This window comes from Nerophis lumbriciformis, linkage group LG04, assembly GCF_033978685.3.
Source record: "Nerophis lumbriciformis linkage group LG04, RoL_Nlum_v2.1, whole genome shotgun sequence".
NCBI lineage: Eukaryota > Metazoa > Chordata > Actinopteri > Syngnathiformes > Syngnathidae > Nerophis > Nerophis lumbriciformis.
Window position 1 is genome coordinate 33490184 of NC_084551.2, and position 13231 is coordinate 33503414.

General features: G+C 41.8%; 1 protein-coding gene across 1 annotated transcript; it reads left to right on the forward strand.

The window, feature by feature from the left end:
* LOC133600304 (ferroportin) lies at window positions 1–12127 on the forward strand. Its single transcript, XM_061953247.1, has 9 exons — window positions 1–92; window positions 252–385; window positions 467–534; window positions 3625–3784; window positions 4082–4197; window positions 4341–4467; window positions 4545–4799; window positions 5875–6549; window positions 10565–12127. The coding sequence occupies exons 2-9, from the start codon at window positions 283–285 to the stop codon at window positions 10822–10824; spliced, it is 1764 nt and encodes a 587-aa protein (XP_061809231.1). The 5' UTR covers window positions 1–92; window positions 252–282; the 3' UTR covers window positions 10825–12127.
* Window positions 12128–13231: the final 1104 nt, after the last annotated feature.

The window sequence follows — 13231 nt, forward strand, 5'->3', positions numbered from 1 at the left end:
GGAAAGACGAGCTTCCCAATGTAGGATTCATGGCACAACATACATCATCAAGAAACAGCAGCGAGGATTGAGCGGAACACGGGAAAAAAAAGGTGAGACAGCCAACTTTTTGGTTTTCGTCATCATCACATGAAGGCTGCATGTGTCCTACAGACATGCTAATGCTATTTTATCTAACATAGTGAAGATTTTTTTTTCCTTCTTTTATTATGCTTTTAACTCAAATCAACAAAAAGGTGTTTCTACAATAGGAAAAAAGTAGCGCACCGTCTGTCCTAGGCAATGTCCCAGCGAGCAGAGTCCTCCCAGTGTGGCGGCGTTGTGGTCGAGTTCGAACCTGACCACATCAGGAATGCCAGAGCCAAAAAAGCCAGGAGTATACCAGGTGAGCTTACCTATCAACACAAACAACATGTTGCATCATATCTGAAAAGCCGCCATTCCTTTTCTATGCAATTCCTGTAAGGTTCAGCGCTTATCTACCTCAAGGGTCCCAAGTTCCTCATCTATGTTAGTGGAGCGTTGTCAATGTGGGTAAGCATCATCTAACTACGCACACACACACACACACACACATGCGTGTGCACACACACACACACACGAACACACATGCGTGCACACACACACATGCACGCACACACGCACTCAACTACACACACACTCACACACACGCAGCCACACACACACGCAAGGAAAGAAGGAAGACGTAATGAAGTACAATTTGGCACTACTGTGAGGAACAATTTCTATTCTTTTGTTTCTTACATTATAATCTAAATCATTGAACTACGATGACCCCCAAAGCAGTGTTATAGTGTTATTCAACTGGCAACTCGGGGGCCAAATCCGGCTCAAGAATGACACTATTCTGGCCGCCGAGTTCAGTTCAAAACATGGAAAACAAACATTTTTGCAGCACAGGCCTAAAAAGACTATAGTACTCCTGTTGTATAGAGGAACTTGGACCACTGTAAACACAATGGCAGATTTTTACATTGATATTTTAACCTTGCTAACAAACATAGAACACTGGGTTCTAAACTTCCTCAAGGCAACCCTTTAAGTCCTCTTCTTTTTGGCAGTATACATTTTTTTTGTAATGGGATTTATGTACAAACCCCGTTTCCATATGAGTTGGGAAATTGTGTTGAATGTAAATATAAACGGAATACAATGATTTGCAAATCATTTTCAACCCATACTCAGTTGAATATGCTACAAAGACAACATATCTGATGTTCAAACTGATAAACTTTTTTTTTTTTGCAAATAATCATTAACTTTAGAATTTGATGCCAGCAACACGTAACAAAGAAGTTGGGAAAGGTGGCAATACATACTGATCAAGTTAAGGAATGCTCATCAAACACTTATTTGGAACATCCCACAGGTGAACAGGCAAATTGGGAACAGGTGGGTGCCATGATTGGGTATAAAAGTAGATTCCATGAAATGCTCAGACATTCACAAACAAGGATGGGGCGAGGGTCACCACTGTGTCAACAAATGCGTGAGCAAATTGTTGAACAGTTTAAGAAAAACCTTTCTCAACCAGCTATTGCAAGGAATTTAGGGATTTCACCATCTACGGTCCGTAATATCATCAAAGGGTTCAGAGAATCTGGAGAAATCACTGCACGTAAGCAGCTAAGCCCGTGACCTTCGATCCCTCAGGCTGTACTGCATCAACAAGCGACATCAGTGTGTAAAGGATATCACCACATGGGCTCAGGAACACTTCAGAAACCCACTGTCAGTAACTACAGTTGGTCACTACATTTGTGGGTGCAAGTTAAAACTCTCCTATGCAAGGCGGAAACAGTTTATCAACAACACCCAGAAACGCCGTCGGCTTCGCTGGGCCTGAGCTCATCTAAGATGGACTGATACAAAGTGGAAAAGTGTTCTGTGGTCTGACGAGTCCACATTTAAAAAATGTTTTGGAAACTGTGGACGTGGTGTCCTACGGACCAAAGAAAGTTACATACAGGTTTTGGAGCAACATATGTTGCCATCCAAGCAACGTTACCATAGACGCCCCTGCTTATTTCAGCAAGACAATGCCAAGCCACATGTTACATCAACGTGGCTTCATAGTAAAAGAGTACGGGTACTAGACTGGCCTGCCTGTAGTCCAGGCCTGTCTCCCATTGAAAATGTGTGGCGCATTATGAAGCCTAAAATACCACAACGGAGACCCCCGGACTGTTGAACAACTTAAGCTGTACATCAAGCAAGAATGGGAAAGAATTCCACCTGAGAAGCTTAAACAATGTGTCTCCTCAGTTCCCAAACGTTTACTGCATGTTGTTAAAAGGAAAGGCCATGTAACACAGTGGTGAACATGCCCTTTCCCAACTACTTTGGCACGTGTTGCAGGCATGAAATTCTAAGTTAATTATTATTTGCAAAAAAAAATAAATAAAGTTTATGAGTTTGAACATCAACTATCTTGTCTTTGTAGTGCATTCAATTGAATATGGGTTGAAAAGGATTTGCAAATCATTGTATTCCGTTTATATTTACATCTAACACAATTTCCCAACTCATATGGAAACGGGGTTTGTACTCCCAGACACTTGTAAATGTATTAGCATATTCTTTAATGCTAACAACGCCAGCTTGATTACATTACGATATATAATATATAAAAACACTTCTACAGACATCACACATGGGACCATTTACTAAGTATGAATTGTATTAGTCATATTGTAAAACTTATAAACATTGCTTGGAGTGATAAATGAAGAATCCTTTCGAGCAGAAACGCTGAGGAGGAATAATTCTGGTTCAAGGAACGAATCACAATGTACATTTTCAACCCACGTCTAAAAGATGGCACCATACCACAAACAATAACACACCTTTTTAATGTCTCTGTCGGTGTACTATGAAAACTATTTGTTGAATACAAAACATGGCCGATAGCAAAGAAAAATCTCTAAATTAGCTGCACCGTTTTATAAGCCGCAGGGTTCAAACTGTTGAAAAACACATAAACATCAAACTGTCTTTATGAACCTTCAGGGTTTGTGGGATAATCTATGACATTTATTTATTATTTGTGTTTAGCTGTTTTTATTTTGGAGAATCGGAAGCTAACTGCAGTCTCGTGTAACTTATTTATATTTCATTTGGTCCTTAATTATTGGTGTAATAAATTGTAATTGTGTACCCTGTAACAAAAAAGTTTTTAATATAATTTTCATACCAAAAAACAAATAATATATTGTGAAAATCGGTTTTAATTGAGAATTGTGTTGAATCAAGAATCGTGTTTGATTCGAATCGTCACCCCAATAATCGGAATCGGACGTTGATGTAAGATTCACATCCCTAATGAATACTTTCCTACAACTAAAATATTTATAGAAATATAGAGTTTAATTCTGCATGTACATATAAAAATATTCCTTTGCCTATAACATTTTAAAAATGACTCTTTCGATAGCAAATGTTGCCAACCCCTCATCTAGACCCATTTAAGACACAGTTTCTTATATCCAGGTCAACATAGTAAAATCTAGTCCTGGACTATAACTTCAGGCAGAATAATCTGTCCTTTTTGTTGCGTTCAGTGACTATTTACATAAAAACGTCCTTCTATGTGTGTTTATCCAGGGTGACCGAATGTGGCATTTTGCCATCTCCGTGTTCCTGATTGAGCTGTATGGACGTAACTTGCTGCTGACCGCCGTCTTTGGCCTGGTGGTGGCTGGCTCTGTGCTCCTGCTCGGAGCTTTGATTGGAGACTGGGTAGACCGCAATCCCCGGAATAAAGGTATGCGCGGAAATTTCACAGCCACCTGCAGACTTTAGCATACATTACTGTGTTAGACATGCAGGATATAAATCAGTGAATCTCAATCCTGAGGCCGGGACACATGCTGGTTTGTGATCCCACCATGTGGTAAATTGCATTTCCCCCCGTTCGTCTCAAGTATAAATCCGTTCCTGATTTGATTTCTAGACTGACAAGCAGCAAGGCATGTGGCTCACAGACACTGAGATCTGGGTTAGGTTTTGTAAAAGAAAATATCATCAGTACACCAAGTATCTTTCCCCTCATCTTTTTCAGTGGCACATGCATCTCTTTTCATCCAGAACATCTCAGTGACAGTATGTAGCATTGTGCTCATGTTGGTGTTCTCATACAAACAAAGGATTGAGCAGATCTGGGATGGCTGGCTGACTGTGAGTAGACTACGCAACACTTTTTTCTGTATCTCGACGATAAGATAGGATAATAGCTGTGATTATTCCCTCTGTGCTGTGAGCTATGTGGCTACTCTTTTGTGCTTCCATAATAACATGTTGCATCGCAAAACTTACGCAAGGTGGTTTGTTATACGGTGGTGATCGTCCTGGCAGATGTGGCAAACCTGGCAAGCACAGCGCTGACAATTGCCATCCAGCGGGACTGGATCGTAGTCATCACCGGCTACAACCGGGGCCACCTAGCTGGTAAGAGGACCGGCTCTCCGTTAATGGCCACGTTATGCGCAGCGCATTAACCTGGGCCTCTGTGATCCTGAAAAAAGGAATGAATGCCACGATGAGGCGGATAGATCAGGTGACTAACATCCTGGCCCCGCTAGCGGTGGGGCAGGTCATGACCCTGGCCTCCAATGTAGTTGGATGTGGCTTCATCCTGGGATGGAACCTTGTGTCTCTCATAGTGGAGTTCTTCTTCTTGTCCCGGGTGTACCGCATCGTTCCTGCTCTTTCAGTCAAACCGCCAGTGGTGGAGCTGGATCAGGCCAGCCTGCAAGGAATGGGAAGGAGAAGATCACAAGGTATGCAAGCAGGAGTTCACTCTAAATCTACCAGTTTTGTAGCAATGCACGGGAGTAGAGAACCACTACAGTCAAGAAATTATGTTGTGAAAACAGCTGACCGATCAAGCCGCCGGGGAGTTTGTAGGAGAAGATGCAAGCCGTAGGGAGACTGTAGCATAATCCTGGCTTAACACTGTAGCGTTGTTTTGGTTTGATTGCAACAAGAAATTGTGGACCATGGCGCTGTTACAACGGTACCTCAATTTACTAGCGCATTGTGTTCCACAACAGAGCTTGTAACTCAAAACACTTGTATCTCAAATCAAAAACGGAAATGCTTAGAAATAAATTTAATTTGTGCATGGCACTTCTAAAGCATCACCATTTTAATATGAAACATACAATAGTTCTTAAAAATCTAAATTAATTTCAGGCAGAAAATATTATTTGAATACTGTACTAAAAACAATTGTAGTAGTTTTATAAAATATTATAATAATATTTTTCCGCATTTACCTTGGAGAGCATCCTCTTGAACGCGTCTCCTATGGGTTGCTTGTCTGTCGTGTAACAATAGGAAATAGCTGTTTTTGTTCCACGCGGGCGGAGAGGTCAGAGTTGACAACAAGTGAAATGTACATCAACTGTCTAATCAAAATGTATGTTTGTTTCTTGTGTAAACAAAGCTGGCACAGCAACGTATAAAAATATATGAACTCAAACGGCACGTATCTGTGACAAATACTACTTCAACTGGTGGCGGGTTAGGTTCGTAACTCAAATTATGGCTCACAATTTAAAGCATAACAATAAGCCAAGAGACAGCTCGTATCTAAAATTTCTTGTAAGTTGAAGTACTTCTGTAATTTGTCTGTGCTGGTAAATACGCTAGCCAGGTGTACATTTACTACACTGGTTGTGCATCTCGTGGATTTAAAGTTTAAACCCACATTTAGTAGTCTTGTCTGCATATTACACATTTTACTCATGTTTGTAGGTCTGTGCAAGTAGTGACTGTTTTGATGTCATCATCAGTATGCAATATACAACACTATACTTTCATAATTAATGACAGTCCCTTATTTCTCCTCAGGGGAAGGAGAAGTTGTTGAGCCTCTGGCAGAAGGCAACAGCGATGCCAGTCTAAACCTAAAAGAAATCACCTACCTGCCCCTGTGCTTCCGAAGGTTTCGCTGGCTGGTGAGCACATGCAGAGACGGATGGAAAGCCTACTATCATCAGCCTGTGTTCCTGGCAGGAATGGGTCTGGCTTTCCTCTACACAACAGTGCTAGGTTTTGATTGCATCACCACGGGCTACGCCTACACTCAGGGCATAAGCGGCTCCCTCCTCAGTTTACTGATGGGTGTATCGGCCATCACGGGGTTGATGGGCACTGTCATGTTTACAAGACTAAGGAAGAATTACGGTCTGGTCAACACCGGCATCATTTCCAGCTGCCTCCACCTGGGCTGTTTGCTACTGTGCGTGTGCTCCGTGTTTGCCCCAGGCAGCCCCATGGATCTTAGCTTGCTGATTCCCTACTTTACCTCGAACTCTTCCTCCGAGCTTGGAGGGATGGCGAGCCAAAGACAAAAACACACTTATCCTCTGAGGGGAGGCAGCAATCAGCCACTTCTACCTGACCGCTCCTCCATCCACTGGACCAACAACACAGTGCTTTTTGACAACGTGCCATCTGGTAGTGCTCCTGAGTCTTACATCTCCATTATCCTGTTGTTCTTGGGTGTGATCACAGCACGCATTGGTGAGTGGACACGCACAACCAAATAGTCTGGAATATTTACCTTACTGCAGGGTTTTTCTACTAAATTGTTCTCAAAGGTCCATTTTTGGAAAGCGCAGTACAGGAAGACAGACTTTAACCTCCTCTTAAGACTTTTACTTGACCAAATTTGTAACACTGTCATATATGAAGTCATAAAGAAAAACAGCAGCATTATGTTGACGCTAGATAAAAATCTTATTATCTCAATATGTATGTCTGATGACCAGCATCCTCTGCAGTGGACAAACAGCCCTGTTATGATCACAAATATCCACTGCAGAAGACACTGGTTCTCAGGGGGATATGACAGAAGTTATTTGCTGTTTTTAGAAATATGCTGAAACAAAATTAAAAAAATGAACTTACAGTAACTTTGAACTGGATGGTTTGATGTCATGGACAATCCTGTCCCGCTGATTAATGGGCGGGCCGTCCCTCAACACAGATCATGTGCTGTGCATAGGGCCCGCGATCGGTGTTGGGCTCCTTTGTGCGTAAAGAATCGCATGTACTGTTTCCATATGAGTTGGGAAATTGTGTTAGATGTAAATATAAACGGAATACAATGATTTGCAAATCATTTTCAACCCATATTCAGTTGAATATGCTACAAAGACAACATATTTGATGTTCAAACTGATAAAAAAAATTTGTTTTGCAAATAATCATTAACTTTAGAATTTGATGCCAGCAACACGTGACAAAGAAGTTGGGAAAGGTGGCAATAAATACTGAAAAAGTTGAGGAATGCTCATCAAACACTTATTTGGAACATCCCACAGGTGAACAGGTAAAAATTGGGAACAGGTGGGTGCCATGATTGGGTTTAAAAGTAGATTCCATGAAATGCTCAGTCATTCACAAACAAGGATGGGGCGAGGGTCACCACTTTGTCAACAAATGTGTGAGCAAATTGTTGAACAGTTTAAGAAAAACCTTTCTCAACCAGCTATTGCAAGGAATTTAGGGATTTCACCATCTACGGTCCGTAATATCATCAAAGGGTTCAGAGAATCTGGAGAAATCACTGCACGTAAGCAGCTAAGCCCGTGACCTTCGATCCCTCAGGCTGTACCGCATCAACAAGCGACATCAGTGTGTAAAGGATATCACCACATGGGCTCAGGAACACTTCAGAAACCCACTGTCAGTAACTACAGTTGGTCGCTACATCTGTAAGTGCAAGTTAAAACTCTCCTATGCAAGGCGAAAACCGTTTATCAACAACACCCAGAAATGCTGTCGGCTTCGCTGGGCCTGAGCTCATCTAAGATGGACTGATACAAAGTGGAAAAGTGTTCTGTGGTCTGACGAGTCCACATTTCAAATTGTTTTTGGAAACTGTGGACGTCGTGTCCTCCGGACCAAAGAGGAAAAGAACCACCCGGATTGCTATAGGCGCAAAGTTGAAAAGCCAGCATCTGTGATGGTATGGGGATGTATTAGTGCCCAAGACATGGGTAACTTACACATATGTGAAGGCGCCATTGATGCTGAAAGGTACATACAGGTATGGGAGCAACATATGTTGCCATCCAAGCAACGTTAGCATGGACGCCCCTGCTTATTTTCAGCAAGACAATGCCAAGCCACGTGTTAAATCAACGTGGCTTCATAGTAAAAGAGTGCGGGTACTAGACTGGCCTGCCTGTAGTCCAGACCTGTCTCTCATTGAAAATGTGTGGCGCATTATGAAGCCTAAAATACCACAACGGACTGTTGAACAACTTAAGCTGTACTTTAAGCAAGAATGGGAAAGAAGCTTAAAAAATGTGTCTCCTCAGTTCCCAAACGTTTACTGAGTGTTGTTAAAAGGAAAGGCCATGTAACACAGTGGTGAACATGCCCTTTCCCAACTACTTTGGCACGTGTTGCAGCTATGAAATTCTAACTTAATTATTATTTGCAAAAAAAAATAAAGTTTATGAGTTTGAACATCAAATATCTTGTCTTTGTAGTGCATTCAATTGAATGTTGAAAAGGATTTGCAAACTATTGTATTCCGTTTATATTTACATCTAACACAATTTCCCAACTCATATGGAAACGGGGTTTGTAAATAAATGACAGAGTACGTATTCCTCGCCCTTTCCTGCTTCGTCACTGATCAGAATATGATGACAACATTCCCAATGCTGGCACACTGGTTCCCTTTGCACACACTGTTAGTGCTTGTCACAAAATATAATGGTACTGCAATTAAATTCTGATTGGAGCAGATTTGGGAGGATTAAAACATTGTATGTTTGCATGTTTTCCCCATGACTGCGTGGGTTCTCCCAGGGTACTCTGGCTTCCTCCCACCTCCAAAGACATGCACCTGGGGTTAGGTTGATTGGCAACCCTAAATGGTCCCCAGTGTGTCAATGTGAGTGTGAATGTTGTCTGTCTATCTGTGTTGGCCCTGTGATGAGGTGGCAACTTGTGCAGGATGTACCCTGTCCTCTGCCCGAGTGCAGCTGGGATAGGCTCCAGCACCCCCCGCGATCCCAAAAGGGACAAACGTTTTAATGACGTTAAAACAGTTATTTTCCACTTATTAACCATTTTTTCCCCAATTAACTTTTTTAGTAAAAATTTATTAAATTCAAGTTTGATCAATAAAATATAAAGTGTTGTATATAAATAAAAAAGTGTGACATTAATTTCTAATTGAGGGGGTTCCAAATATAATTCTGGTTAGGGCCCCGAGTTACCCTGGGGCGGCCCTGCCAAATTAGCCCATAATGATATGTCTGTGTTTATGTCAATGTTTTAATAATACATAATAATAATAATAATGGATTAGATTTTATATCGCACTTTTCTATTATTAGATACTCAAAGCGCTCACAGAGAAGTGGGAACCCATCATTCATTCACACCTGGTGGTGGTAAGCTACATTTGTAGCCACAGCTGCCCTGGGGTAGACTGACGGAAGCGAGGCTGCCAGTTTGCGCCCCTCCTACAACCACCTATCATTCATTCATCATTCATTCACCAGTGTGAGATGCACCAGGAGCAAGGGTGAAGTGTCCTGCCCAAGGACACAACGGCAGCGATTTGGATGTCAAGAGGCGGGGAGCGAACCTGCAACCCTCAGGTTTCTGGCACGGCCGCTCTACCATACTTGCCAACCCTCCCGGATTTTCCGGGAGACTCCCGAAATTCAGCGCCTCTTCCGAAAACCTCCCGGGAAAAATTTTCTCCCGAAAATCTCCCGAAATTCAGGCGGAGCTGGAGGCCACGCCCCCTCCAGCTCCATGCGGACCTGAGTGACGTGTTTTCCTCTACCGTAAAGCAGTTTGTCTGCCGTAAACAGCAATGTTGTGACACTCTTAAACAGGACAATACTGCCATCTAATGCATTTCACACAGCAATGCATCATCAGAGAGGGTGTTCAGCATGGTTCAAAAAATAGTGACAGAGAATAGAACAAGGATGGACAATTCAACCCTTAACTCAACAATGACTAGATGAGTGTTATGTGTGTGTATATGTGTAAATAAATGAACACTGAAATTCAAGTATTTCTCTTATTTTTATATAAATAATAAAATAAATATATATTTATAGCTAGAATTAACTGAAAGTCAAGTATTTCATATATATATATATATATACATAAAATAATTGACTTGTTGAATTCTAGCTGTAAATATACTCCTCCATTCTTAACCACGCCCCCAACCACGCCCCGCCCCCGCCCTAACACCCCACCTCCCGAAATCGGAGGTCTCAAGGTTGGCAAGTATGCGCTCTACCCACTACGCCATACCGCCCCTAAATACATGATACATTTTAGTTAGTTTGGGTCCTGAAGTAATTACAGTTCTAGTTCAAAATAGTTTAAAAGAAATAATACAGTATACTGTACCCTGCTTGCACAAATGTAATGCTTTTGAGCAAAACAAATATGTTTACCCATTTGACCAATAACACACATATATTCTGATATGACCATGTATGAATTGTTGGTAATCAAAACTCAAAGTTAACTATTGTATTTTCAGGTCTGTGGTCCTTCGACCTGACAGTCACACAGCTTTTACAGGAGACCATCTGTGAGTCCGAGCGAGGTGTTGTAAACGGGGTGCAGAGCTCAATGAATTACCTGATGGACCTGCTCCACTTCATAATGGTCATCTCTGCTCCACAGCCACAGCATTTTGGCATCCTAGTTCTCATTTCTGTGCTCTTCATCACCACCGGACACACAATGTACTTCCTGTATGCGCACAAAGCCAGGAGAAAACGTCGCCATGACACCTAAAGGAGCAGTTGTGTCCTTGTGACAGCCCCCGACCACGTGAAAGGAATGTCTCCCTTGGGTCCAGGCTCCTGACTTTGCCATTCGTTTCAGAAAGTGTCTCTGTCTCACCTCAGCTGCTTCCTTACTGAAGGGCCTGCATGTGACACATAGCAAACCGCAACTCAGGTGCAATAGAATGAGAGCAACACTCTATCATGAATATAAATGGCCACTATAAACCTCCAGGGGAGATGTCCTGCTCTAATTTACAGCAGAATTCAGGCTTCAATACATGCCTTTAAAAACCCTGCAGGAATCCTGCATTTTCTATGAAAGGGTGAATGGACGGAGACAAGAAGCACTGTTGTGAGGAAAACTTGGACGCTGTTTACATGGCAGGCCAAAGTGGACCGAATCTGATTTATTCGAAATCCAATTTTTTCCAGCTGACCGTTTACAAGTAAAATTTGATCTTTATCAGACTCCAGTATAAACATGCTCAGGCCCCGATGTGGCCACAATGTGGCTTTAATCGTCACTTGCATGCGCAGTTCGATAAAGTGAAAACAAAGAAAGTTGACCGAATGAAAAAGGAAGTCGTAATACACGAGAAAACATGAACACTACAGATCAGCGTGTGGCTGTTGTGTAGAGGAAGTAGGCAGGTGATGGAAAACAACTGCAGGAGGAGGAAGAGCATAGCAAAGAAGGAAAGTGATCGTGCTGCACACACGGATGACGTAGCTCGACCAAATATGACATAAAAGTCGCAAACAGGTGATATTGCCGTTAAGACTGTAGTCATATTTGAAAAGATCACATTCCAAAAGAATTCTAACTATCTTCTAATGTGGCCCAAATCTGATGTGAAAATATCAGATTTGAAGCACTTTGGAGTGTTTAGAATGGCAAAAATCAGTGTCACTTGAGGGCGAAAAATCAGATTTGGTGTCCAGTGTAAACAGAGCCTTTAATCCATAGAAAAGAAAGACAGCATAACTTGGTAGAAGTGTTGAAGAATGCGTCTCCTTTGAAATATTCAAAGATGTCCAAAAAAAGGAACATGCAGGGAATTACATGCGAAAAATCAGAAAGGCAGCTTCCCTTATCAAATGACTAAACATGTCCTTCCCCCTGGTTTGTGTCTCTGTGGATGATCACATATGAAGGTGAGATTTTTCACCAAATCAACACAAGCTATATCACTCCTATTTTCTACTTCATATGAAGTCAGCATTGCCTTACCTCAACAAAGGGCAACAAGACTGTCGGGCGACAACTTTCTGCTCTACTGTACGTCTCCATAGCTGTGTCATGTACACAACCAGCATCACCTCTCTGCAATTTATTCGTAACATTTGCCTGTCACCTCTATGTATTGTGTGTTGTCAATACAGTACTTGTTTTAAAATGATACATCGGAATATATAATAAAGACTCATTAAGAAGGGCGTTCTCTCAGAATTTTACTCATACTTCGGAGTTAAATGGCAAAAGGTAAAAATCCTTAAATATTTATGGTTTAAAATCCAGACGGAATTTGGATCATGCAACTTCAAACCATCATCACATGAGATGTCAGGATATCTTGTGAGGTTTCTGTTTTACTACTTTTGTACTTTTTTAGAAGGTTTTTTTTTGTGACAACAAAATGTGATGATAACCCTAGAACCAAAAAGGGACACAGTTCGATTTTAACAAGCAGATGGTCACATAAATATACTTATTATACACATACAGCCTGATCTACATTACATTGACCAAGAGAGGACATTCTATCGAGTCAAATTACTTTTGTGTTTAACATACTTGGCCAATAAAGCTGATTCTGATTCTGATCTACTTTGATCCAAATAACAAGTGTGTGTACAAACTATAAAGTTGCGTGTACTATTAGTGGGTAATCTAATCATTGTGTGGAATTGATAATAAGTGGTGCAAACCGCCCTATTTAAATGATATGTTTGCATGTATATCAGCTGTTACCATGGTGACACTCATTCACTTGCAATCCAATGTTGTTGACTACCATCCATTTTCCATCTATTTTCTACCACTTGTCCCTTACGGTGGTCGCGGGGGGTGCTGGAGCCTATCTCAGCTAGGCAGAAGGCGGGGTACACTCTGGACAAGTCACCACCTCATCGCAGGGCCAACACAGATAAACAGACAACATTCACATTCACACACTAGGGCCAATTTAGTGTTGCCAATCAACCTATCCCCAGGTGCATGTCTTTGGAGGTGGGAGGAAGCCAGAGTACCCGGAGGGAACCCACGCTGTCACGGAGAGAACATGCAAACTCCACACAGAAAGATCCCGAGCCCAGGATCGAACCCAGGACCTTCGTATTGTGAGGCACACTGTACTAACCCCTGTTGACTTGCAGCATGCAAATATAATATGCACCACCTTTTCTGGGCTATA

Excerpts from the sequence above, each read along its gene's own strand:
- LOC133600304 (XM_061953247.1), top strand. The coding sequence starts at position 283 with ATGTCCCAGCGAGCAGAGTCCTCCCAGTGTGGCGGCGTTGTGGTCGAG. Across the intron at positions 4,198-4,340 it reads TCTGGGATGGCTGGCTGACT|GTGGTTTGTTATACGGTGGT; the intron begins GTGAGTAGACTA and ends AACTTACGCAAG. Across the intron at positions 4,800-5,874 it reads GGGAAGGAGAAGATCACAAG|GGGAAGGAGAAGTTGTTGAG; the intron begins GTATGCAAGCAG and ends ATTTCTCCTCAG.